General features: G+C 47.2%; 1 protein-coding gene across 3 annotated transcripts; it reads left to right on the forward strand.

The window, feature by feature from the left end:
- Positions 921-25863, forward strand: ASCC2 (activating signal cointegrator 1 complex subunit 2). Of its 3 annotated transcripts, none has more exons than XM_021412741.1 (19): positions 921-1003; positions 2990-3085; positions 4265-4423; positions 4759-4929; positions 6647-6776; positions 8698-8765; positions 10482-10592; positions 11160-11272; positions 12904-12978; positions 13537-13644; positions 14825-14893; positions 15631-15705; positions 16024-16210; positions 16768-16982; positions 19591-19710; positions 22482-22706; positions 23949-24057; positions 24586-24662; positions 25170-25863. In XM_021412741.1, the coding sequence occupies exons 1-19, from the start codon at positions 1001-1003 to the stop codon at positions 25336-25338; spliced, it is 2280 nt and encodes a 759-aa protein (XP_021268416.1). In that variant the 5' UTR covers positions 921-1000; the 3' UTR covers positions 25339-25863. The 3 variants fall into 3 exon arrangements, with proteins under 3 accessions (XP_021268416.1, XP_021268417.1, XP_021268418.1); XM_021412742.1 differs by having other exon boundaries at positions 958-1003; positions 4306-4423; XM_021412743.1 differs by lacking the exon at positions 921-1003 and having other exon boundaries at positions 1492-3085; positions 4306-4423.

Here is a 27466-nt window from a genome sequence, read left to right on the forward strand (position 1 = left end):
TAATTGACAAGAATTATCCTTGTCCTGCACTGTCAAACTGGTGATTTCCAGTAATCTCCCTGAACAGCAGAGAGAAACCAAAACCGAAAGGAACCGGTGAGTGGACCGTGGGGCTCACTGGCTTTGGCAAGCCCAGCTGTCCCGTGGGGATCGCCTCTCTGTGTCCTTTGCCTCAAGTGTGTAATTTCATTTGTCTGCAGAAGTAAGTTAGTGAGGCCTGCCTTGTAGGAGAGTGGCTAGTTGACCTAGCTGGTTGCTTCAAAGGAAGAACAGCTGCATTGTGCAAAGGTCTTTTAGCCCTTAAAAGACAACATTATGGAGACAACTTGTATCCAAAATACATTTTTAAAATGTCATGTTATTGGTGGGATCCTAAAACTACAGATTCCCACTGCGGTCTGCGCAGTGGTCCACACTGCACTGGTCTGCAGAGCAGCAGTGCTGCAGCAGGAAGCAGCACCACAACGACTGGGTTGGAAGGGCCCTTACAGCCCCCAGCCCCAGCCCCTGCCCTGGGCTGGTTGTCCCCTCCAGCTCAGGCTGCCCAGGGCCCCACACATGGCCTAGAGCAGTGCTCGGGATGGGGCACCCTCAGCTCTCTGGGCAGCCCGGGCCAGCGCTTCACCGCCCTCTGAGTAATGAATTTCATTCTCACATCTCACTAAATTTCCCTTCTTTTAGTTTATAACCAGTCCAGCCCATCCACACAAAAATGACCACGGGAGTTTGAGGGCTCCTTGTAATGGAGAACCGGACTGCGCGGGGCAGCAGATGCTGGGGGAACCCAGCAGGGCCGGGAGGGCACCAGGAAAACACCGCATGCCCTCCCCAACGCACCAGCTCTGCCGGAGCCCTGCCAACCCCAGCCGCACGCTCGCACCAGCAGAACCATCGCAGGCCCCGCCTCCTGGAGGCTCGCCTCGTCCCCGCCGGGCACTTCCGCCCGGCACCGGAAGCGCCTCCTGCTTCCGGAAGTGCGGTGCCGGTGGGACGTGGCCGCATGGTAACGGGGCCTAGGCCGGGGCAAAGGCAGAGCTGCTCCGTCACCGGCGGTGCCCGGGCTGTGTGGATGTGGTGGGGCAGGGAGCCGGGGCTCGGGCAGGACCCTGCAGAGGGTCCGGGCTGGTTGGGCCCCCGCTGTGGGGCTGTGTGACCGTGTGGTCTTCGGTGCCTGGCTGGAAGCTCGGGGAGCGGCGTGGGGTGCTTGGGGCTGGCCGGCTGGAAGCCCCTGAGGTGGAGCGGGAGGGGCCCGGGGCTGTGTGTAGGAGGGCCGGGGGTCAGCAGGCCTTGGCTGACCCGCTGCTGGGGCCGGGGGCCGGGCTGCTCCTCCAAGTAATACGTGTGCCCCCGCTGTCCCTGCGCCGGGCACCTCTGTGGACACTGAAGCATGGAGCAGGGAATACTTCTGCTGTTGTGAAAGTGCTTTTTTGTGTTTTGTTTGTTTGGGTTGTTTTTTTTTTTTTTTTTTTTTTTTTTTTTTTTTTTTTTTTTTTTTTTTTTTTGCAACGGTTTCTATGCTGTGCGCCTGAAATCACGAGGAAGATTCATAGAATATCCCAAACTGGGAGGGGTCCATAAGGACCACTGAGTCCAACTGCTGGCTCCACGCAGGACTACCCCAAAATCAGGCCGGTCTGAGAGCTGTGTCACTCCCTGAGCTCCAGCAGCTCGGGCTGTGCCCACTGCCCTGGGCAGCCTGTTCCTCTGGTGCAGAGCCTTTCCGTGATATCCAACCTGCACCTCTCTTGAGATCCAAAAATGCCCTGTTTATTTAAGCCAAAACTCTGGGAAGAGATCTTGTGATAGAGATCTGGAGTGATTCTCCATGCTGGGGTCTCTATGCTCAGGTTTATTCTTCATTCCAGATGAATAAACTTCTGGTTGGGACTGTTGTCTCTTCCAAACTGTTTCTGACTTGACAGGCTCAAGATGAGGCACCTGATATTTTTTACCATGTTGTGAGCATTCACTTCTTCGTGGTGTTTTCAGAATGACTAGAAATTATAAGAGCCAAATAAAGTATTTATTTCAACTTTTCTATGCTGCGCAGTATGTTAGCATTGATCTGGTGTATTGTTTGTCTGTTTTTTCAGGAAAAAAAAAGCCCTCTGAAATAATATAATTTTTGTTAAAATCCATTCTCTGGATCCAGAGGCACGATTGTTTCACTTTGTGTCCCACCTGTGACCTTGCTCTCAAATCAGTGTTGTTCAGCCATGGGAATGCTCCTCTTACCTTTTATTCTGCCCAGGCAATGTGAATGAAATGAAATACATGCTATGAGACTTTGGTTCTTACATCTTCACAAGAGCATTACTTTTTTAGTATCATTTCACAGGCATCACCGTAGAACCCTCAACAGTTTGAAAGCTATGTTAATCTGCAGTTTACATTTGTTATTAATGCCTGAGCCAATGCACATGATTACATGCTTTCTACTGAATGAAGAAGGTTTGACTTACAGTTAATTTCAGAGTTAATTGAAATATTTCTGAGCCTAACAATGCTGGTGACAATTAAAATGCAGTCCCATGAGCACATGTGGGAAATGGACAGGAGAACGCAAGGCTTCAGATTGCCTCCTTAGTTTGTGGTGTCAGGAGATAGATGGCAGATATCAAAACAGGCTGCAGGAGCAGATAGTTCAGCACGACTCTTCAGTAACCAGACTGAAATGTTAAGCTCCCTTAAAAAATGTCCCCAGATGCTTTTTGTTATGCTTAAGATATCTACTGCCTCTCAGTAAGAAACAGGAATGGAAGTGTAGCTCTGTGTTACAAGCCTCTTCCGAGGCACATGCAGCTGGCTCTTGGGTGTTCCCTAAAGCTTCAGCATTTGGGTGGTGTAAAAACTGCTTTGCAGAAGTTATTTCCAGCCTCGGTGTGTCTGTGGTACGGTAAGGCTGCCACCTGTTTTGTTATGCTTTTGATTGACTGACCTTGTAAAACACATCCTGTGCTGCTTTTGTTTTTCTGTTTGCTGACGACAGGCACAAGTCATCACGATGCCAGCACTGCCACTGGATGAACTCCAGCTTACAGAAAAGGATCCCAAGACAGGGAAGCTGAGAACCTTACCGGCACTGGTGAGCTGTATTTTTTCATGAAGGCTAAACAAGACCTTTACCAAATAACTGTCATATATTGAAACCTGAGCCAAAGACTGGATATGGTTCCAGTCTTGGATATTATATCCAGATATAGATATTCTTCAGGATATGGTGAAAGTTGAACAGTTTCCCTGTTTGGTAGATTTTTCTTCGTGTTTTAATGCATTCACTTAGCTGAGATTTTTTTTTAGTGGTGAATAAATGAAAACTTGTGTTCAGCATCCACAGTAAATTCGAAAATTCCCCTCGAACTCCTTACTCTTTCAAAGAATAGCCTGATAAACAATGCTTTGGGAGCTTTTGCAAGTTGTGTGCAGTGTAGCTCTGAGCTACAGCACAGGGTTAATTCTCTCCACTTACTGAGTCCTGTCACCTTCTGCCCTGTGATTTCAGGTTGGAACCACAGGGTCGAACTGGAAATCTGTGCTTTGCTCTTGTCTAGCGTGAGAATAGCATGCCCGTGCTGTTACATGGGAATATTCAAAATCATGCACAAAAATGAAACCCACAGTTATCCTTTTCTTCCAGAAACATGACGGCATGTACTGAGCCTTCTGCTGGGCGTGTTGCTGAAGTGGGGCCTGCTGTTAGTTTGGCTTGCTCAGATTACCCTGGGCATCTGTGTGGGCTGAGGCAGAGCTCAAGGCTGCTGCTCGTTATGCAGCGTGGCTGTCATTTTAGGATGGGGGGATTTGGGCAGACTCTGTTCAGCGTCTCTCGAGTAGGGTAGCAGGGTGTATTTTCTCTGTATCTGGTGGTCATGTTGGTTTGACTATTTGGAATGTTGTGCAAGAACCAGCTCAGAGGGAAGAGAGGGCACGGGCAACATTTTAAAGGCATGACTTTAAGCTGTTGCTGTTTGGTTTGGAGGTGTGGTAGGGTTGCTTTGTGAGGCTTTCTGTTAACAGAGTGCAAGACATAATCCATCTGCTCAATTATGGAGGTCTGAAAATACCGCTGAAAAATAAGGTTATGAACTCGCTAATCTGCTGCCTTTAAGTATTAGAAAATGGGAAGTCACCAGAGCACGGAATGACAAATTGTATTATCACATAACTTTTCTGTCAGTTTCCAAAAATTCAGCTGTGCAGATGGTAACTGGGCATTCCTGCCACTTGCTCTATGGTTTTAATACAGTGTTTTGGCTTCCTGCAGCACCCAGAAATAAAAGCAGATCGGTCTTTTGTGCTATACAGACCGCCACCTGTTGTCAGAGACCCTGCCTTAGTGGAAGAATTCTTGGAGCGAGCAAAATTCATTGCAGATGATCTGGACTGGCTTCTGGCTTTGCCTCATGATAAGTTTTGGTGCCAGGTAATAATTGTTCTGTGGACGCTGGAGAAAAAAAACGTGAATGCTCTAGGTGCTTGCAAAAGCCACACGTTTTCAATTGTCTTCATAAAGTCTTGCTTATGCTCATTACATCATTTATCAAGAATTTTAATTACTGCACCATAGAATGCAAAGGAAGTAATATTTTCTTGTAGGTGTTTGTTGTGGATTTTAAGAGTTCATGTTTGATGGATAGATAAATCCTGTTAGCACTCTGAAATGTCTCGGTGTGCTTTTCAGTCTAATGGTGCTGTGAGTGGGACCTGTGAGTGCGTGGCGTTCCCTTCTTTCCATTTTCTTGTCTTCTGTTGTGCAAGGTAATATTTGATGAGACACTTCAGAAATGCCTGGATTCCTACCTGTGCTATGCCCCTCGCAAGTTCGACGTGTCGTTGGATTGCCATCCAGAGGTGAATGACATGCAGAAGCGTCTTCATCGCAGCGTGTTTCTCACTTTCCTAAGAATGTCCACTCACAAAGAGTCCAAGGTAGATATTTCTTTGCCTTGCAGGCACTCCGGGCTGCATAGGTTTGGAAAAAAGGCAATTTGAGAAATTAATCATGTTTCTTATTCGCATGCCCTAGCCACATTCCTCTCTGTCTGTTTTTATCGGTGTGTTGCTCAGTATGGAGATGATAACCACTCAGAGCTGAAATATCTGAACTATGCCATGATTTCTTAGGAGGGAGATCCAGGCAAACAACTAACTAATAGCGGGTTAGAAACGTGGTGCTACGATGCATCAGTGTGACTAGAATAAAAGAGCAAGTTGGCCTTTGTGGCTGCGTGGAATATGGGCTTTTCAGGCCACCAGGAGCCGAGTGTCCACTCTCTCAATCCCACTTTACCTTGCCGTGCAGTGCTGTGTCATCTGGGCTAATACCTGTCTCTGCTTGAACTTTCTCCGTGTTTTGGACGCACACTGAAATTACTCCAAATTACTGTTTCCTTCGCATCATAATTGAAAGGCATACTCATCCCTAATTGTGTGAGTGCAGCTCCTGTGGGCAGCCGTGGAATTTTCACAAGGCCTTTGGGCAGGATGAGGCACCTTACGTTGCAGCAATTGCTCCCTTGATATCTTCCTTGGTTCAGTGTGTGTTATTTAGTGGTCGGGTCTTGATTATCACAGTGGTGACAGTCAGGACATGGAGGAAAGGTCTTGGAGTGGGGACTGGAGGACCAGGCAGGGAATGGGGCAAAGGAACGCTGGAGCCTGCAGCTGGCACCGCTTCAGCAAAAGTACTCGACACCTCTATGGTGCCTTTCATTGCAGGGTCTGATTAAATCTTGCCACCCCAGTGAGGCAGACAAGCATCTGAAACCATTTCATAGTTGAGTAATTTGAAGAGAATGAATAGTCTGTTGTCATGCAGGCAGTCAGCAGCAATTCTAGAAATTGAACCTAGCCAGCATAAAGCCTGGTCCCTCTGCTTGGGGAGGGACAATGTGCATTCTGCCTTTCACAGGGATTGAAAACATTTGCCATCCTAGGCAAATCTGCTGAAAATCACTGATGCGAAAATTGCGTTTTAGCTTGCTTGCTTCCCAATGTTACAGACAATGGAATTGTTTGCCATCTATAGTTTTAAAAGAAATTCCTTGAATATGATACGTCTCGTGTTTTGGAAGCAGATTTTAGCAGTCAGGATATAGAGCTGCAATTCCTGTTTTTTTTTTTTTTTCCTACTTTCAGACAGTGACACAATGTCTTTGATGCCTTCATTCTTCTTTTCCAGGGGAGCAATAGCATCAGGGTGTGATTTCATGTGTATTTTATCAGTGCCAGTTGAACTGTTCCTGTGCCTGGCTACTCACTGCTCCTCCTGAGCTGAGCCCTTTTTGTGCCAGTCCAGCTGTTTACTTGGCCACGTAGCAAGCCAGGGCTGGGATCTGAACCAACTGTAAACAGCCCTGTGTTTTTTAATTTTTAGGTGGATTGGTTCAGTTCAGGACACAGCCTACCTCCATAAGCAGTGGTGCAAAGTGAGTGGTGTGGATGATGTGCTGACAGTGACAGTCAGCTGGGAATGTGGGCGTAGAAGGGACTGCAAAAACTAGTGTATGCACAGTTGCTGCCTCCTGTGAAACAGAATCTTTAATGCACATTTGAGAGGTGTTTTTACAGATGTCGTTATAATACTGCAGCTCTTGCTATGTAGTATATAGATTATTCTTTAAGTGTATGTTTTGTTTCTTTGCAGGATCACTTTATCACTCCCTCTGTCTTTGGAGAAATTATCTACAACAATTTCCTGTTTGACATCCCTAAGATACTGGATCTCTGTGTGCTCTTTGGAAAGGGAAATGGTCCCCTGCTCCAGAAGATGATTGGTTAGTTAAAGCCAAGGAACAGCGTGTTGCATTTTAGCTTTTGCCTAATGTGTATAATACCCCACTTGTTGCCTGCCATCCTAATAGTACTACTCTGAAAACAACCAACTAGAATCCATAGTTTAGTAGCAACTAGAGTCTGTAGTTTCTAGAGCAGATGACATTTTTCCCTTTTTCTCCTTCTTATGAACTGCATTTGTGTCAAGAAGTGTTTTGTGGTCAGCTGCTTAGCTGTCATGAGCTGGACTCATGGTGCTAGGCATTACCCAGGGCTCAGTTATTTCCTTGTGCCAATTAAATATGTCCTCAACCACTGGGTAAGAGGATCGGGAGGGCTTTGCAAAATCCTGGTCAAGCATGGAAGGAGTGAGGAACTTGATTTCTGGGCAGAAAGGACGTGGGGTTAGAAGGTGGGGCACAGTCCAAATGTTCATGTGAATGGTTTTGTTCCCAGAGTTGAGAGCTGAGTGAAATGCACAATGAGAAGTAATTACTGGGCTGTGAAGTGGGAGAACTTGAAATTTCAATGCAAACCTTGATAAAACAGTGCCTTCAAATTGCAAAGCACTTCAGAGCACTGCTCAAGCAGTGCTTATCCCGAGGTATCTCTGTACAGTCACTCACAGTGGCCAGCGCATATTAAGCAATGTCTCAGCCTTGGAACACTGGGACCTGCATGAAGAGGAGGGCATGCTGGCTTAGCTTCTGCATTTGTCCTGTGCTCCCTTCAGAAGGGAACTACCTGTGATCTTTAACACCCACAAATGGAACAGTACCCGACCTTGGATTAAGTGAGCTCTTCCTAAATTCTAACCCAGTTTGTCTACAGTTCCTGTAATGAGACTTCTTCCTCTCTTTGATAGTTATTTTTGTCTCTTTTCCAAGTCGACTGGCATGAGAAGCAGTGGAGGGATCGTGTGACAGCCGTATTTCCAGACCAGGAAAACTTAGAAGCTTAGAATTTTTGAATCCCTTTGTCTTTTTCAGTAACTTTCACTCTAAATTTAGCCATCGGGCCTCGGAGGTAGGGAAGAAAGCATAACAAGATGGATAGTTCTCTTTCAGATGTGAAGTTTAAATTATCTGTGTCTTAAAATATTCTGAAGAAAACCCAAGTGTGTGAAACCTCGTTTGAATTATACATATCCCTTGGGGTGCAATGCAGTAAGACTGTATGGAAGTGACCAGCAATTTGTTCACCTGATTATTTGCTTTATGCTGTCAGAGTCATGATAGAAGCAGTTCTGGCGTGTAATTCATAACTTGATAAACTTTAGGTTCTTCTCTGGGAATAAATTTTTCGGAGACCTGTCTCATAACTCTGAGCCGTGCTCTGTCCTTGCCAGAGAACTCTGTTAATTTTCACAGTAAGAACAGTAATTCACAGGAAAATAGGCAGCCTCTGTGCTTCCTTGGTCAGGATTTATGGCGTGCCATTACTCAGTAGAGTATTCTGTAAAGATAATGAAGTCCTAGTAATATAATAGCAGGTATTACTAAAGCCTCATTACCTTTAAGAAATATCCTACAGATTATTTTCCGGTGTACGCCGAACTGTTATCGGTAATTAAAAGTCAACTCCAATTGTTAAAGAAAGCCACTCGGAGTGCTTCGAGGTGGTGTTTGCATTATTCACGATTCAGCCTCAGGTGTGAATCATCTGACATCTCGTGTGCTCTGCTCTGCTGAGCACATCCCAGCCCTCTGGCTGCAGTGACGGCTGCTGGCACGGCTTGAGGCGAGCGGGCACTGCGCGTGAGTTGAGAAGTGAATCCGTGCCCAAGCCCTGAAATGGTTAATAACCATAGCTGGAGGGGACAAGGGGTGTCAGCAATAAAAGTAGATATTCTGGTGTGAATTTGCTATTTGATGTGACTGTCTGAACTAATGAGAAGTGGCCTCTTTCCCTCTCTCTTCTCAGAAAACATCTTCACTCAGCAGCCGAGTTACTTCAGTGACCTGGACGAAACTCTGCCCACTGTCCTCCAGGTACTGCTCCTCTGCTCAGGGCTTGGGTTTCACCTGAGATGTGGCATAGTTTAGAGGGAGGGAAGGAAGGAAAGGGAGAGCAGATGTGGTCATAGGCCAGCAGGATGTGTTTGTTTTAGCTTGTATTATCTCGCTTACTTACGCTCAAGCGTGTCAGGTCATTTTCCAACCTTTATCTGAAACTATCACTTGATGACTAATTCCTGGTACCCTTCTTCAGCTTCTGGCATTCTCTTGCCAGTTAATCTCAAGGCATTTGTTAGGCTGTTTAAACAAGAAGTAACTGTTCTGCTTATCTCCCCTTGAGTGGGGAAGCATTAAAACTTCAAACAACAAAATAATGACTGTGAGAGATAGCTAAGACTTGATATAGTGGAATGGGTTGGCATTAATGCTGCGGGTTCTTGGGAGTAAATGAAAATCTATTGGAAGGGATGTGCCTTACAAAAGATATTTGGCATCTCTCTCTGTCTCAGCTTTCATTTTAATAAGCAATTTGTATATTCCCCAGGCTTTGTAAGCAGGATTTGCATTTAACCTGAAAGGGAAATCAAAGTGCCTCGACAACTTTGTACCCTGAAAATGTCATGTCTGTGCCCTCAAAAGACTCTCCTCAAATAAATAAATGCAGAAAGTCTCTTAGCCCAAAACACCCATAATGTCACTTGGCTTTTTGAAAGCTCCCATTCTCCTTTCTTTGTGTATGCCAAACCATTAGAGCTAGATTTCAGAGATGGTGTCACGTTTTAAAAATATTCTAGGATGCAAGACTGGACCTTCAAAGGAGTTACTGGGGAAGACAGCAAAGATTCCATTTGCTGTTTGTACTGTACTACAGCAGAACAGTTATTCTGCAGAGCACTGGTTTCTTTGCTGTATGTTTTGGTAACCACCGCAGAGAAATACCAGTGTATCTCACGTGTATGGTGTAACAGCTCAAAAGCTGCATCATCACTGATCCATTAAACTATTTATGTGCTTACACTGCTGATGAAAGGAGTTGATACCTCTGCAGGTCTAGGAGTGTATGTGCCCAGTGGGATAGAAATATTAACCTCAGGTATGCAGCTCCAGTCCTTCTAGCTGCCTTTGGAGGAGGGTTTGACAAATCTCCAAAGCTACCGACGTAGAAAATTTCACAGAATGGTTGAGGTTGGAAGGGATTTGCTTTTAACCTACATCAAGGATTTTTAGTCATCTTGAACTTAATTCTGTCACCTTCTCCTCGAATTTGTCATCTATAATCAAGAGCCACAGAATTTGTTCTGCTGACCTCAGAGGAGAGGATGGGAGGGCTTTGGAACCAGCTGATAAGCATGTGGTGGTGTTGACTTCCAAGCTGTCCCACTGCTCCCTTGCTGATAGGGCTAGTCACATCCCAGGTGACCTCCCAGCGTTGGCCTTGGTAGACTTTGCTAGCTGGTTTTTCTTGCATAGCTAATGATGTGGGTTATAGCTACAGTCCCTGTCTCAGTGCCACTGACGTACACAGCTGAACTTGAATTGCTTGCAGCTCTCGTGGGGCTTCAGAAGTGGTGTGGCCCTCCTGCTGTTACCTGCAAGGCTCTGGTGCAGCTTTCATCATACATGGCTCTGTGCTGTATGGAGGTAGTCAGAAGTTGCATAGATGATCATAGAAGTGGTTGTTAGCACGATAAGACACATCCCAGTGCTTTCCTCTATCTGTTTTAACACTGTGCTGTTCTCTTGATCTAGGTGTTCAACAATATTTTGCATAAGTGTGGCCTGCAGTGTGAAGGAGCCTCTGCTGAGCCCCAGAAATTGGAAGAAAGAGTAAATGTGACTCCAGGGAACATGCCCCTCCAGGTAGAACCGTTGCTCTGTGCACTTTGCTGTTTGTCATCCTGCAAACTGAATGGTCCGTGAAGCACTGAGACCACAGAGGGTCAATCTGTTCCCAAACAGCTCATACAGCACATGTCATTGTTTCATTGCTCGTCATATGACTTGATGATAAAGCCTTTCCAACAGAGGTTTCTTGCTTTGCTCTTGTGCATTTCAAGCATGTCCATTGTACCATAGGTTCCTTTTCATCTTGGCTTTTTTTTTTTTCGTTTAACCAGCTTATATGTAACATAACAGAGCATTTATTAGAAGTGTCCAAAAAATCCTGGTGGTGATCAGAATTGGTCTTTTCTTCCAAATTGTTTGTTTAGCAACAGTATATACCAAGAGGTGTGTGTGCAGGGTGCTGAGACAGGTCCCATTTCAGGAACTCTATTTTTCTCCTTATGATTGCTAGCAGACTCCCTTCCCACAGTGAAGAAAAAGGCTTGACCTGAATCTGATGCATCCCTGTGACAGTGGGTTGCACTGTGCACTTAGGAAAGCCCATGTGGTTTTTTCTCTCACTAACTGTTTGTTCTCCCTCAGGAGCTGAAGGATATTGTGCTGTACTTGTGCGACACTTGCACAACACTCTGGGCGTTTCTTGATGTCTTCCCATTGGCTTGCCAGACCTTTCAAAAACACGAGTTTTGCTACAGGTATATCTTGGGCTGCAGACAGTTTATTCTGTCAATTAAAAATACTGAATGTTCAGCAGGATCTTGCCCCGGTGCCTTCATTGTTAATTGTTCAGATTTAATGCAGCTGAAGAGTGCTAGGTTCAGACTGTTGGGAACACACAGGTTCCCAGTAAATAATTCTGCTGTTTACCTTCATCGTGGCCCATGAGCCAGTCAACCATGGCAATTTCAAATCCCATCTGAACAGCACTCAGTGTCCTTTGGAAAGCATGGAGAGGGACGAGCAGAGAAAACTGCGGATGGAAAGAGCTTCTTGCCATGGAGAAGGGGAAGGAGAAAGTCTGTTGGAGTGATAGTCCGTCGGGATCTGAGAAGAAATATTTTTGTTTGATGTTACACCGAAGTTTTGTGCTAGAGAATGTCACTGAGCTTTGGCAAAAGCTGAGCCCCTGAGGAAGGATAACAAGGCAGCGCTGCCACAGATGGGCTGACAGCTAATCCCCTGTCCAGCTGTAGTTTGCAGTGCAGTGAGTCAGGAGCCAGGATGGTCACAAGGACCAGACAGCAGAGTGTTCCCACGGAGGCTGTAAGCCCTTGAGTGATGCTTACCCAGCTTGCTCCAGGTGTTTCAAGCCCCAGGATTGTCTGGTACAGACTTGCCACAACCACCTTTGAGTGGCACCAACTGAGATGTTAACTTATTGTCCTTCTTTCCCCTTCTTTATTTGTTTGTTAGTGCAAATGACCTCATTTTTTACTTTTATTTCTGGTCACGTTGCAGACCTCTGAAGTCTTGCAGCTGCCTGTGGTTTATGGACCACAGGCTGAGTAATGCTGCTGCTCCAGGTTGTGTAGGTCTCTCTCCTCTTAAATGTTGTCAAGTTGGTTACTGAGAGAAGAGCAGACTGCTGGACTGCTGGTGGCTGTTTGAACTGGCAAGCAGCACTGCTTACGTGCTTGATTACTCAGAGCAGCAAAGCCTTTTGCTTTTAGTTTTGCTGTTGATGTCAGAGACGTGCTAAAATACTCTTGTTCTCTGTGCAGTGGGTCAACAGCAACATTTGTATTGCTTCCCAGTACAGACTGCTTACTGGGTCTTTGGAGTGTGGGGAGGGAAAACTGACTTCCATGTCCTATTTTTGAAACCTCTCCGAGTCCAGATCCGGGGGCGCTTGGTCATTTCTCTCGTTGACTAAAAGTATCAACCAGCTTCTGTTACATTTGCCCCAAGGATAGTCATTTAACATGTTTGCCTCTTAGTATGTGACATGGATGTAACATTGCTAGTGCTGTAGCAGCTTTGTGCAAAGTGGGGTGACAGCTAGCTGCCCATGGAGCAGTACTGGATGTTATCCTGTGGCCAATCTCAGCTGAGGATGTTGTTCTTCTGTGCAGCAGGAAGATGCTTTTCAAATACGTTGCTTTGCCTCCATCTTCAAACATACCTTGATGGCTCCCTCAGGCTGCTGCTCTTTGTCTGTTGTGTATTAGCTTGCTTGAGTTTCAGGGAGCAAATAACGAAACAGAGTAATGCTAATGAGTACTGCCATTGAGGAGAGCTTAATGAAATTAACCATTCGATTTGTATTCTAGCAGGTGGTTTTGGAAACATCCATTGACAGTTACTATTTTGTTGCCCCTTTCTACAGGTTAGCATCCTTTTATGAACTGGCAATTCCTGAGCTGGAGTCTGCCATTAAGAAGAGGCATTATGAAGATAGCAGGTAAAAATCTCTGTGAAGACTCGCCTTTTCTTTTCTATATGACTCTTGCAGGACTTAGTTAAAAATGCACTTCATGCTGCTTTGCCCACCACTGCAGAGTCTTTTCCATCTTTTTTTATGCTGCTTCAGAGAGCTCTGAAGAGGCGACTTTTCTAATTCCAAGTTTTCCTGGGCAGTGGGGTGACTAATGATTTCTTTCAGTGCTGTCTAAGAAGAACCTTGATGGGAGATGCATCCAAATTGTAACAAAGTGTGAAAACATGAATGATATCTCTATGTAGATGGGTCTCCTTGTCTTTCAAAGCACAGGCTATGCTGGTGCACTTGATCTGTCATTTGTCTAGCTGTCAGGAGAGTTTGCTATTCAGACCAATGTTACTGAGAGCCTGGATTTTCCTTAATGAGTATGAAATGGCTCCCATCTCTGGTCCTCGCAGCAAAGAAATAAGTCAGCTAATGAAATTCCTCCTCTAGAGGGATAGCTCTGGAAGAAGGGAATGTTAGAGATTTGAATTCCTTGTGCTTGCTCCAACAACGTGATCTTTACTCTCTCTGAAGTGTTTTTGCTGATTTGTGGAGGAGAATTTCGCATTCCAGGAAGAAGGTGATGGAAGCTTTTCACATCCTCATAAACCAAGTGTGTCTGCAGCCAATCTTGGAGAGCAGGTATTGGCACTTGGGTTTTATAGTACTGTCCAGTTATTTGATCGCCACTGGGGGGGGGAAATTTTTTCTTGGTTTCTGATTTACTGGAGAAAATGGACCGTGTAGGCATTGTGCCCTAAGATACTTGCTGAGATCAGAAGCCTCTTGTCCTGCACAGCAGGAATGTCCCAGGTGAAGCAATATGAACCAGTACAGGATTGGTGAGTTGTTGGCCCCATCACAGTGAGATAAGATACATGGTCCAATGAGTTTGCTGTCCTCACCTTATGGCTAGGTTGCAAGTTCTGATGCTGTGTGTAGACACTTTGACTGGGACACCGTAGTAAAAATAATGCAGTGCTATAGATCATTGAAAGCAATGTTTTTAAACCTGGATATTGATGCCTTTACTCCTCCCTCCTATTTTGAAAATAGTTAACTAATAAGAAGTACTTCTTATCTATAGCTCTGTGAGTCGTTTCAAAATGAAAGTAAATACAGCTACCCTTACTTTGTAAATAAGAGAACTGAAGTGACCCAAAACCACATTGCAAATCTGGAGACAGAGCCAAGAACACGGATCTTGATTGCAGCTCTGCTGGGCTGGGCTCTTTGCCTGCGGTCATTACAAGTTTTGTAGATTGCTGGTCTCTGTAGCTCCCATTCAGCATTTCCTTAATACTGACCCAGTGCAGAGGTCGTTCTGCCTTGCTGTGAGACCCGGTGCATCAGCAGCAGTGGAAGGTTTAGGCTTTATAACAGAAAGGTTGCAAGAGGAGCTTGCTTGGCATCTGTTCTTGCGTGAGTGAGCGCGTACTTTTTGGGAGGTTCACTGATATAATCCCAAAGCATATAATAGAGTGCAATTGCAAAAGTGCTACACACCCTTTTCTGCTTATTGCAAGTCTGAGGCATCCAACTATGATTTGTAAGTCTGTCAGAAGCCTTGTAATTGTAACTGTGGTAACACTTTGGATCTAGCTGGCTGAAAGGTTTGCTAAAGCTGTAAAAGAATTTTGTTTCCGTTTGATCCTTAGCATCTATGAAAGCAAAGAAGTGGACTGAAATCTGTTTTCACATGTGATTTTGCCTTGGTGTGTGAGGTGTTCTTAGTTTGGCTGGTGAGCAGAATGTGGAGACTGTGCAATGTGGTGGTCTTACCGCTGAGTTTTTCACTCTGTTGTGCCATTGTTTTCTGCAGCTGTGAGAATATTCATCCTTACATTGAAGAATTCCTGCAGATCTTTACTTCGATACTTCAGGAAAGGAGGTGAGTCTGCCTCAAAGAGGCCCATGGGGATGGTCAGCTTGCCTTCCCTTTCCATTCTTTACAGCAGAATTGCCTGAGACATTATTGTGAGGGGTTATGATGCATTTGGGAGTTAGAAATCACTCTAACTAGTTGGGAGAGCTGCTGTGAGAGGGTTTCAAACTGCGGTACAGGCTCCATTGTAAAGACGAGGAGGAATGTTGCGTGACACTGAAGAATGTTATTCTTCACTCTCTTTGATCCAGGCTTTCAAAGTGAAGGATAGCAATTTAGCCATTAGCTACCCTGATGAGTTAGGCTGTCATTACTAATTTGTACTTCTCAGCTGGGGTGACCAAACCAGGAAGGTACTAAGTGCTAAAGCTGAAGGTGCAAAGTAAATGGCAGAACTGGGGATTGGATCTTGTCATCCTGGCTCTGCAGGCATTCGGATCACATTCAAATCATAAACCATATTTTCTCTATAATGCCACACTAGGTTACGGTCTTAGCATCGTAAGGAGTGTTACAGCTGGGTGTGATGGGTTACAGGGAAGTGTTGCTGCAGTGTAATGGAAGCAATGGCAGCAAAGTCAGGGTGATGGATGCCAGAATTCTGTATTGAGTGAGAGATTGTATGTGTTCCCACCTGAGCAGTGAGAAAGTCGGAGTAGCACAGCAGGGATGGCAGCGTGTAACAGGTCTGCAGGTAATTTATTCTTTAGTTGAGCTGATTAGACTTGCTTTTGCATTTTCAGATTTCTCCGGGACTACGATGAGCTGTTTCCAGTTGAGGATGATGTCAGTCTGCTTCAGCAGGCGTCGTCCACGCTGTATCCTTTGCTCTCGCCCCAGGGATTTGCAAACCTGCATGCTCTTAGATTCCTTTACGCTAGTGGCATTTCTGCTGCTGCTGCCTACCTGCATGACTGGCAGCAAAAGATGGAAAATTTGATATTAAAAAAAAAAAAAAAAAGAGGAAAATCACAGATTGGTTACAGCTGGAAGGGAAGGGACCTCCAGAGATCATCTGGTCCAGCCCCATGTGGACACAGGTTTGGGAGTTACTGAAAGATACACAGCTGTTTCAAGGTGAGATCAGAATACGCGCACCTAGAACACGAGAAATGTCCTTAATATTGTTCTCCTAGAGATGAGACCAGGACAGCCTATATCCTCCAGGCAGTGGAAAGTGCATGGGAAGGTGTAGACAGGAAAAAAGCACAAGTCGCTCAAGATCCAGCAGCAGCAGCAGCGTGTAATGGAGCATCAGCAATGGTGGAGGGCTCTGCTCAGGATAGAGAGGAGCTTGGGGCTGCGTATGCATCGGAAGATGAGGTGGGTAGAGCACTTCTCTGTCCTTACTTCGTTCATCTGTGAAGGGAGGATTGGTTTGCTCCACTTTTGAGTTTGCATGAAATTGAGTTTCATTTCTTACGTTTGCTAAATTTAAGTGCAGACTTCTTGAAATGACAAACAGAACTGCACTGCACCCTGCCTTTTTCTTTGGGCGTATTTCTCCTGACTCCTGCTGGCTGGGTTTTCCTGTGGCTGTGGTTTATTGAAATGCTGCACTTTATCACTGTAGTTCATGTGCATGGGTTTTTTTGTTGCAAAGTTCATATGTTATTTGATGAAAGGATTCTTCAGAGTATCCCTGCTGACTCAAGCACGGCCAAAAACAGTTGTGTGCCTGTGTGCCCAGCTCTGCTGTAGGCCTTACGCAGTGTAAACAGCTTAGCTGATTTTCCTTCTTCTGATTTCAGCCTTTGAATTCTTTGTGTTAAAAATGCTGATAACCCAGACTGCTCCTTTTCCTTTTTTAACGTGCGTCTACCTTCCCTTATCTGCTGCTTCTTTCCAGTAATGCCATTCATTCTGCTTGGTTTGTGTAGTGTGCTGGTGCAGCTGCTGCACCCGCTGCCAAGGTGTCCGGGGTGGAGCTGGACTCTCTGATCTCTCAAGTGAAAGATCTGCTGCCAGACCTCGGGGAGGGCTTCATCCTGGCCTGCCTGGAAGAGTACAGTTACAGTGCAGAGCAAGTGATCAACAACATCCTTGAAGATAAGCTGGTGCCATTCTTGGATAAACTGGACCGAACAATGCAAAGGTGTGGGGCAGGACTTTGGCACTTTTGGTTTTACATTGTGGATTATTAATATCCTTCTTTTTGAAGGTTAGACACTTCTAGCAAAAGCGTTCTAAGAAGTGACGTGTATATTTTCTTAAGGTAGATAGCTGCAGGGTGAGCTTCTCTATGCCGTATGCCACTGACGTTTTGCCCTCATTGTGTACTTGCAGAGGATGGGAACGTTAGCTGTAAAATGGATGGGAGTATTAACTTGGAGGTAAGCTTAGGAAGGATGATAGATGAGTGGACAGTGAGGTGGATTGAGAGCTGTCCGACGGGCAGAGCTCAGAGTGTTGCTGTCGGTGGCACAGTCTGGTTGGAGGCCTGTAGCTTGCAGTGTTCCACAGGGGTTGGTACTGGGTCTGGTCTCATTTGTCACTTTCATACATGTCCTGAATGAAGGGATAGAGTGCACCCTCAGCTGACAGTACAAAGCTGGGAGGAGTGGCTAACACACCAGAAAGCCGTGCTGCCATTCAGCCAGACCTGGCCAGGCTGAGAGTTGTGTGGAGAGGAACTCTATGAGGTTCAACAAGGGAAAGTGCAGAGTCCTACACGTGGGGAGGAATAACTGCACACATCAGTACAGGTTAGGGGCTGAGCTGCTGGAGGGAAGCTCTGCAGAGAAGGACCTGAGTGTCCTGGTGGACAACAGGTTGGCCATGAGCCAGCAGTGTGCCCTGGTGGCCAAGAAGGCCAATGGTGTCCTGGGGTGCACTGCACAGAGCGTGGCCAGCAGGGCAAGGGAGGTTCTTCTCTTCCTCTGCTCTGCCCTGGGGAGGCCACATCTGGAGCACTGTGTCCAGTTCTGGGCTCCCCAGTTCAAGGCAGACAGGGAACTGCTGGAGAGAGTCCAGCCTGGAGAAGAGAAGGCTGAGAGGGGATCTGATCAATGCTTATCAATATCTAAAGGGCGGTGTCAAGAGGATGGGGCCAGGCTCTTTTCAGTGGTGCCCAGTGACAGGACAATGGGCACAAACTGGAACACAGGAAGTTCCATCTGAACACGAGAAAGGACTTTTGACTTTGAGGGTGACATAGCCCTGGAACAAGCTTCCCAGAGGTGGCAGAATCTCCTCCTCTGGAGATATTCAAAGCTCCCCTGGATGCTGTCCTTTGCAACCTGCTGTAGGAAACCTGCTTTAGCAGTGGGGTTGGACTTGGGGACCTCCAGAGATCCTATCCAACCGCTATGATTCTTGATTCTGTTCAGTATTTCAGTACAGCTGCTGCTGGGTCGTGTTTTGTGATGGAAGACAAAAATGCTTGTCCATTAAATGCTCAAATAAGAACCATTAAAATTCCACCGTGGGGACACTGGCTTAATCTGGGCTGTGTTGTTGTGCACTAAAGGTATTTTGCTGCAGAAGACGGGGTCATAGGTGTTAAGGTGCCAGCTGTGCTGCAGGAAAGGGCATCTTCAGTGGAACCAATTCAGCTGGAATTGGGTCTGCAGGGTAAAACACGGTGTTTGAAAGACTGCTTTGTGTTTGAAGTTAAGCCTGGGGAATGGAATCGAAAACGAAGGTGGAAATGGCAATTCAGATCCACTTTTACCCACTCTTTGACAAACTTGCCAAGCTTTTGCTTGCTTCCCCGGTTGCACTTGGGATGTGGGGTTTGTAGCTGACGGTGGGATTGAGTTGTCTCAGTTGTCTGCAGCTGTTAGCATGTGTCAGTGCTGCAGCAGCAGTTTTTGTCAGAGCGTCAGGATGTGGATGTGCTGTTTGTTCCCATTTCGTGGAGGAGCGGGCAGACTGTCTCATTGTTGCATTAAAAAAGGAAAGCCGTCTTTATCAGAGGAGTGACGTAAAAAAATCTGAGTTCTGCAACAATCTTCGTGCTCTCAGAGCCGGATCTGCTGACTTGGGCACAAACGATGTGGGTGGATTTTTGGAAGGCTGGTTTTTTTTCTGCTAGCGCTGCGAAGCCAGCAGTTCCAGAAGACAGAGCTGGGTGGTTTTTTTTTTCCCCTTGCCTCTTGCATTTTGAAACAAAACTGTCGCTTCGGTCGCAAATGTAGAATTTTGATGGCTGCTGAGCTTAGAAGTGAACACAGCAGCGTTTTCAGCTGCCCGGCTGAGCCAGCAGCACCAACGAAATGAATGTAAGAGCAATGGATTTGGGGCTTACAAATTGAACAAACACAGCCTGGAACTCTGAGACAGAATTAAAAAGGGGCCGTAGGGAGATAAATATCCTGAGTGCAACAGCAGGGCACTGCTGGGCCTTGTAGCACACTGCAATCCATCATGCTTAGGGTCTGGCTTTCCTGGATCAGGATTTTGAGGCTGGCCTGTTCCGTTGTCCGTACTCGGGTATGGCTTTACTTACTCTTAATGATCAGAAGAATTTTCTTTTTGATTTCTGCAAACTCCTTTGGTTTCCCCCGAGGGATAGCTCTGTAAAGCTGCTGTGCACGTGCTGTACTGCAGCAGGGAGGTGGAGGGATTGCAGTCATGGCATGGATCATGGCGCTGGGGGTGCCTGCAAGACTGGCAGCGTAAACCAAGGTCTTAGAAGGACAGGACGTGATCTTCTCAGCTTCACCTCTGTTTCCATTCTCTTTTTTTTTCTGATTTTCCAGACAACCAAAGCCAGACCCTACACCTCTGGTCACTGCTCGCTACAATGTTTTCCAGAATGATGAGTTTGATGTTTTCAGCAGGGATTCAGTGGATGTTTCTCGGATACAGAAAGGCAAGCGGTGAGTGTTGTGCGTCCTCAATTAACCCTGTCTGTCAGGAGAAATTAATACCTGGGAGCCTACAGATTTATTCCTGTTCTCGCAGTCCTCCTGCAGGAATTGGCTGGCAGGACTGAGCCTTATCAGAAATGTTTCCCACCTGTTTACTCGTTTGCTCTGGGAAAGTAGAATTGAACACTACTAGGAGATTGGTTTCCCTTTAGTGTTTCTCCTAATTGCCTTTCCTCCGTACGCTGCTGGCGGCTGCTCTGCCAAGCTCATTTGTAACGTTGTGCTTTTTCATCTTGGTCTTTAAACTTACGCTGAAGAACAAACCTGAAAAGCAAGCCTGTCTACTGGGCTGCGATTGTGACTCGGAGATAAAGCAGTGATTTGTTTTAAATACAAGGGGAGTTTCAATATCCATCGGCTGCACAATCTGATAACACCTGGTGGCTGAGGCTGCCCTGCCCCTATTGTTGTTCCTGCTCCTGTAAGCATGCTGTGAAGGGCATTTGCTTTACTTTCTGCCTGGCTTGGCGTTTTGTTCTGTGCCACGCTCCATGCAGATTTCAGCTGGGGCACTGCTTTCTTGGCTCCCACTAATGCCAGCTGTATCTCAATAACATGGTTGATTTGTTTCAGATTCTTTGTGAACACTCTTTCGTCCAGTCAGCTAAGTGTGATCTTTATGTTGGTGTCTATTCACAAGGAATGTAAATAAAAGTGTCTGCAGGCTGAGCCACGTCACCCTGGGAGCTCCCAGTTAAGGTTTCAGTTGCAAAGCTGCATCGAGCTAACAGGAGAAAACCACTTCTGTCCCAAAGCACTGGCAAACAGCTCCTCAGCAGCAGTGCTGCAGTGTTTCCACTATAGTGGCCAGGCAATAAGCTTTCCTTTAAGCACTGAAAGTGGAGCTCCATCAGTAGTCCTCATTCCATAAGCAGGATTCCCAAGTGTCTGGGTAACAGAGTTCTCCTGGCCCAGATGGAGACCTGCATCTGATTCTGGTTGTATCCATGTATATGTATGGTTGGGATTTTTTTTGTTCTCCTTACCTCTTTTCCTCTCCAAATCCTGCCTGTGGTCAGGGTGCCATTGCTGCTACATGCAGTGTTGCAATAATGCTAAAAGAGCCAGCTCAGGCTGAATCCCCTTGTGCTGGCTGCTGCAGGGACAGGCAGGGACTGTGAATATGAAGAAGAAAGCCACACCAGGAAGAGGAGAATAAGAGGAATGGGGAAATGGATGTAATAGCATATGCATGATCCTTTGCTGATCTGGAAGAGTGATCGCAGCTGTCTCTGCGTGGCCAGCCATAATCACGAGCTGAATCTGTCTGCTGAAGGCAGAGCGTGTCCTGAACACCGTGGCTCTATAAAATTTTCCCACTGTTTTTGCTGGAATTGGTGCCTGAAACGTTTCATTGCAGCTCTTCTGCAGTCATCAGACCAGCTCAGCAGGAAGCAATTATTGCATATTTAGTTCAGCCTCACGCTGAATACCAACATAAGATGTTATCCCAGCCGAGGTATGCGTGAACTAACCACATGCTCTGTAGGGCATTTTGCAGCTAAATTCAGGCCTAGAACAGAGTGAGTCATAGAAGAGAGGGGAAGCAAATGTATCCACAGTGTCAGGTTGTTCTGAGATTCTTAATGCAAGGCAGGCTTCTTTGGATCGCTTTGGCAGTGCTTGCTGAGACACAAGTCTGCCCATTCTTGATACACAGAAGATTTGCCTCGGACACGTTCTTTCTCTGATAGCATCCAGATGTCGAGCAGATCTCTGATGTGCATTCCTTCTAGGCGTCCAGGGCTGCGAGTTGTCCTGCAAATGCTTGGAAATGGATTCCCTCCAGCTTTGCTGTCAGCGTGCTGTGCCGTGGTGTAGTGCTATCGTGGTGACGGGTTGGTAGTTGGACTAGGTTACCATAGTGGTCCTTTCTAACCTGAATGATTCTACGAAAAACAGGATTTCAGAGAGTGCTCATGCACCCTGAGGCACAGTATCTCAGTGGCTCTTCTTGAATACCTCTGTCAAGCTCGCTGTTTCTCGGCCTTCCCTTCTTTCAGGTGGCTGTTGGTTGTCTAACTAGATGTGCATGCAGTGCTTTGATACACGTTAGGTCAGAAGCGTGGTTTACCGCTTTCTTCTGCTTCTCTTAGATGTGCTAATCCATTTCTGCTGCACTTTTTGGGCCCTTCCCATCTCCATTCATGTTCTGCAATACATGTTTGTAAGCTGAGGTTCTGAGCTCTATGGGAAGGAGTGTGGCCGTGCTGCAGTGCTGTGCTGCAGCCCTGGGTTTTAGCTGTGCGTGCGCTGCGGGAGGCAGTCCTGCAGCGTGGGGTTGGAGGGCACTCTGGGCCTTGCAGAGCTGCGTCCTGGTGATAGCCCTAGCAGCTTGCCATTCAAGATTCATGGGAGCTCTCATTTTAGATGAACCCTGGCCAGCATTCAGCTGGAGTGTAACTGCATCTCTGTTCAAGCTTCTTTTCTGTCTCAAGTGATAATGGCAGTCTCCAATTCCTGTTCTATCTGCTATGTAATCTCGCTGGGGTTCTGCTTAAACATAACTTTGTTCCAAGCCAGGAGTGGCTGATTTTAGTAGCTAGACGAGCACTCCTGTTATAAATCAGAGCAGGAGTAAGGAGGCTGAAGTAGTGCTCGTGACGCTTGAGATGGGACTTGTATTGCTTCAGCTTCCACTTAACAACGGGGGAAAAATAACTGGCAGAGAGAAGATCCTTACGCTGCCTTTCTGTTCCTGCCCCTTCCTTTCCATGCAGGAGGGAGAAGGACACAACCAGGAGCCTGCTGAATGACAAGCGCCTGGTCGCCGAGCAGAGGGAGCGCTACAGCCAGTACAGCGTGGTTGTGGAGGAGGTGCCCGTGCAGGCAGGAGAAGCTCAGCTCTACGGGGAGGACTACGAGGACGAGTACGATGACACGTACGATGGAAACCAAGTGGGGGCGAACGACGCTGACTCGGACGACGAGCTGATCAGCAGGAGGTGGGTGCTGCGGGTGGGAAGCCGATGGGAGGTGCCCCATGGTTGTGGAAAGCTGTTCAGCGCCGCTTGGGGTTCTGCTTTCCAGTGAGGACAGGCGTGCAGGGGGCTCTGTTTGTCCTCTGTTGGCTTTTAGCTTTCCCGCGGCGTGCAGGAAGCTCTCGGGTTCCCACTGCTGGATCTGCAGGACTCGGCCATCACCTCAACTCAGCCACCAAATCCAGGAGGGGGCTTGGACATCGCACTGAAATTTGCACCCAGCAGTGCTTCTGCTTATAGGATAGCTGTGCTGCAGCGGGGGGAAACGGCCTATCTTGAGTAATAAGGATGGAGTGTAGCTGGGCAGTGTAAAGTAGAATGGCTGATTAGCAAAGAAAAAGTCAAAACTGGAGGAACTGTACAACTGATGTTTTATCGTGTGCCAGCCTCGCTGGTTTCTCATGCTGAGTCCTGTAATGGACTGCGCAGCTGTGACTGACAGCTGGAGACAATTAGCTTCTAGCAAGCAAAGTGCTGGCTGGACACGGGTCTTGTAGAATGTTTATTTCAGAAATATGAGCTGGAGATAGAAAAGACACATCTTAAAAGGTGGTTTAACATTTCTGAAGGTGACCTTTTACATTTTGCGCGTTACGAAGATGTCAGTGTTTCCACCCTTCTATCTTTGGAGAGATAGTGACTCTCTTAGTTCCTTTTGCCTCTTTTTTATCTTCTAAAGTGGGGTGAGACTTCAGTTTAAATCCTTTGTGTGCTATACCCGTAATAGTATGGCCCTCAAGTCTTTTCCTGTGCTTCAGGTGCTCACTGCTCTCTCTTCTAGAGATTCAGCAGGAGCAATTATTGGATGTCACTGCTGAAAATCAGATCTATAGGTTGGAAGTAGCGGGGGCTCTAGCATTAGTGTGCTTCTGGTGGAGTTTGAGATTGAGGTTTGACAGTTCATACGACAGATGCACCCAAAATGCTGAGCTAAAGCCACTGCTCCTTTCTTGTGCCTTGTGGTTGTGTCTGGATCCCCCTCTCCCAGAAGCAGCAGCTGTTTCCCTGGTGAAATTCCTTGTGAGGTTCCAGGATTTTAATGACAACCTCCTCACCACCTTTTTTTTCTTTTTTTTTTTTTTTTTTAACTGCTGTGGATTTTAGTTATTGAACGGTACAGAATGGAATGGAAAGGATGGGTTTGTTCAGTGCAGTGCTTGTGGCTGTGCTCTCTTCACAGTTTACTGTTTGCATTTTATTTCTTAGGCCGTTCACAACTCCTCAAGTTCTGAGACTTAAAGGACAGGAGGAAGGGCAGGAGGAGGAGGAAGAGGAGGAAGAAGAAGAAGAGGAAGTTGAAAAGGAAAGACCAAAGGTGACGTTCAGTTTGTTGTCGGAGTTGCATTAAGGTTTATTATATGTCATACCTGCTTCACCTGTTAGTGATTGCTAGAGACGATGTGGAACAGATTTTCAGAGAGTGAGCTGCTTTCCAGTGTGGCTACTTCTGCAGTCTGCTGGACTGTGAAGTGTCCCCTGGGTGCAGCTATCTGCTGCTTCCTAGGCGAGCCGTGCTGCAGCGATGACACTTACTCCATGGAGAGGTTTAATCTCCTTTATTCCATCGACAGACAATGCCAGCAGAACACTTTCAGGGTCACTGAGGCTCTGCTGTCGTGGATATACTGGAAATGGTGATATCGACGCGGGATGTGGGAAGCAGTCTGTCGGGTTTTATATTTAGTGTCACTGACACCAGCCCCACTAGCTCTGCCAGAACAGATAATAAATAACGAATGGACTCTCTGTTTTGTGGTCCAGCAGAAACTCCTGCTCCATCCCTCTGATGGATGCTGCTGAGCTTACAACAGCACTGACCTCTTTCCTTCTTTCCATGGTGTAGGACCACTTTGTGCAGGACCCAGCTGTGCTGAGGGAGAGGGCTGAAGCCAGGCGGCTGGCTTTCCTTGCAAGGAAGGGGTAAGTCAGTGTCTCCCTCTGCGGGGTGAAACCATGGCTCTGCTGTCATTAGTGAATATCTTGTAGCTGACTTGAACGGTGGTGGATATACCTGTTCCTTAGCATTCCTGTCCTCAGGGTCACCACCACGCTGGTGTTAACTTCCCCACCCAACTTTTACTTCCCTGCCAGTTGTGCTGTCTCATGGAATGGGTGGGCACATCCCTTCAACGTCATCAGCAGAACTCTGCGTGAGATGGGAGCGTGGAGGGCACAGCTTCCCAGAGCTGAACGGCTCCCGCGGGGATTTCAGGGCAGTGTAATAGCTGGCCTTAGCTGACGTGCTCAGCGCGTAGGGCAGCGTCACTGTGGGGCTGATGTGATGCTCAGTTTTCTCAGAAACCCACGATGCTGGGATGAGCCAATGACCAAACTCCTCGCACCCGAGTCCCTCCTTGGGATCGGTGTATTTTCTTCCCTGCGTGCACGGTGTGCTCGTTGTGATGTCCTTCTCCCTCTGCGCTCCAGGTACAAGCACAACAGCTCTGCTGTTGTTGGGAACACGAAGGGGCACGGGCAGAACCGGGAAACGGTGCAGGAACGAAGGAAGAAGGAAGCAAACAAAAGCACAAGAGCGAATCACAATCGGCGAGCCATGGCCGACAGAAAGCGGAATAAAGGCATGATTCCTTCCTGAACACCTTCCAGCTGCTGCGTCAGCCCCGCTCCTCTGCTTTGGAGGCAGCTGTGCTCCATTCCCTCTGCCCTCCCTTAGCTCAGGGGGCTGGATGCCGTGGCCCTTCAGCTCTTTGGGAACTGCACGCCCTGCGGGAGAGCTGCCTCTTCCTGGAGAGGAGCTGCCCTCTGTGCACACCGTGGCCGCTCCTCGGTCTGCGGAGAGACGTGTGTACGGCAGCGAGCTGCACCCCGGGTGCATGGCGCAGGCTGCCCCAGCCATTCACTTCTTTTTGTACTATTTATAATTCCAAGAGTTTTATTTTCCTACTGGCTCCTCCCGCCCTCGCTGCAGCCCGCAGGAGCTTCCAGGCCGTGCAGTCGTGGCAAGGCTTCCCTGGGGCAGCCCTTCCAGCTGCCTGCTCAGGCTGAGCATTGCTGACGGGCACACAGGCGTTGAGGTGAATGAGTCTGTGCCATACGTTTCTGTCCCTCGAGCAAGGCGTGTGGAAAACCGAACGTACCAATAAATGATTGAAGCCTTGTAGATGGTGTTTTAGGCTCTTAAGAACTATTTTGATCTTGATGTTGGAGCAGCCTCAGTGCGGCGTGCTGCGTCTGCAGGCAGTGGGATTTGTTTGCTGCTCTGTGTTGGTTTAGTGAAATGAGATCTAGCCACTGAGACTCGAGATAATTGAAAATCAGGCTCTTGTGTCCAATGCAAGCTGACAGTAACATGGAAATCGGAGACAGCAGGGTCGGAGTCCCTGGGGAGCCACCTCCTCGCTAACTGCTTGTCACACTCCGTGAAGCAGAACCGCCCTGATCTTCATGTTTGCTGTTTGGAAGCCTGGGAGCTATTAGTAAACAGCAGTTTCTAGTTGCAGAAAGGGCTTTCCCTGAGGGCTGTCTGTTGTGACGGAAATGCTCTCTGCACAGAGAGAGCTCAAGTCCTTGAGTTTGCTTTGTGACCTCTTTGTAGGAGGGCTGCTACGCTGCGCCCAGGCCTGGACGACCTGCCCACTGCTGGTGGGAACCCGTTCAGTGGCTGTTGTCACAGAGCATTTGCATGGTTTTGGAGTGCTCTTCTCCTTTTGGAGACAAACTTCAAGTACCCATTAGACTTTGCTTGGTTAGCCTATTCCGAATGCCATCTCCCCACCACTACATTCTGTGCTTTTTGAAGTACAGATGTGTAGAGCAGAGCAGACAAAGCTGCCTGTGCTTGTTGCCACGTGCTGAATAAATGAGCCCGGGGCTGTGCAGCGTTCCAGCCACTGCTCCAGGGTGCACCTAGCACCGTCCTCCCCTTCCAATGCTGCAGCACACGTTGCTGGAAGCACTGTAGGCACGTAGGTTGCTGCCTGGTTTTACGCAGAGGGCGGGGACTATGGGGCTGTGGGATCATTGCTGCTGCCAGCACTACGGTGCCGGGCTGTTCTCCTAAGTGTCTGAGTGCGCATCGTGCCCACCCCTCGTAATGACAAGGCACAGGAGAAAGGGAATTGGGTTTGCCAACTCCCCAAAAATCCAGAGTCGAGGAAAATTACCCACTGGGAGAGCTCTCCGGTGTTTTATAGCTGCTGTTCACTGGCCTGAGAGCTTCATTTACTTTCAGCCAGTCTGCGACAATGCTCTCTCTCCCCTTTCCTAATACTGTATTCATCTTCGGTTCTTGCTTCTAAGAAGCTGCAAATCTCTATCACCTGCTCAGCATAGTGTGAAGCTATCAGCACTGCAGCCAGAACTTGGAGTAAAGCAGCACTTATATGGTAGGAGATAATCCCAGGAAAGCTTAAACCTCTCCTCTTAAGCATCTCTGTAAAAGCACAGCTGGGGCTGTGAAAAGCCAGAGTTGTTTTTTTGCTCAAAAACAAGCACAATGTTTTTAAGTCCTCTTAATGTTCTTACAGTAAACGTTTTACTCCTGTCTGGCACATATTTACAAACCCAATAAAGCTGCTTTCATTAGCACTGGCTGTAATTTGCACTGCCTCATCCATTGCTAAAATTGCTGCTTATTAGTGAGAATATAGTAAGGAAGGAGAGATGTGTTTTTATAGGTCCTCCAGCAGCAGGCTTGGAATAGAGGGAAAATGGGAAGAGCGGGAGCTGGTTTCTGCCAGCTCTCCCTGGAGTAATTCTGTTTT

Source organism: Numida meleagris, chromosome 14 (assembly GCF_002078875.1).
Source record: "Numida meleagris isolate 19003 breed g44 Domestic line chromosome 14, NumMel1.0, whole genome shotgun sequence".
Taxonomy (NCBI): Eukaryota; Metazoa; Chordata; class Aves; order Galliformes; family Numididae; genus Numida; species Numida meleagris.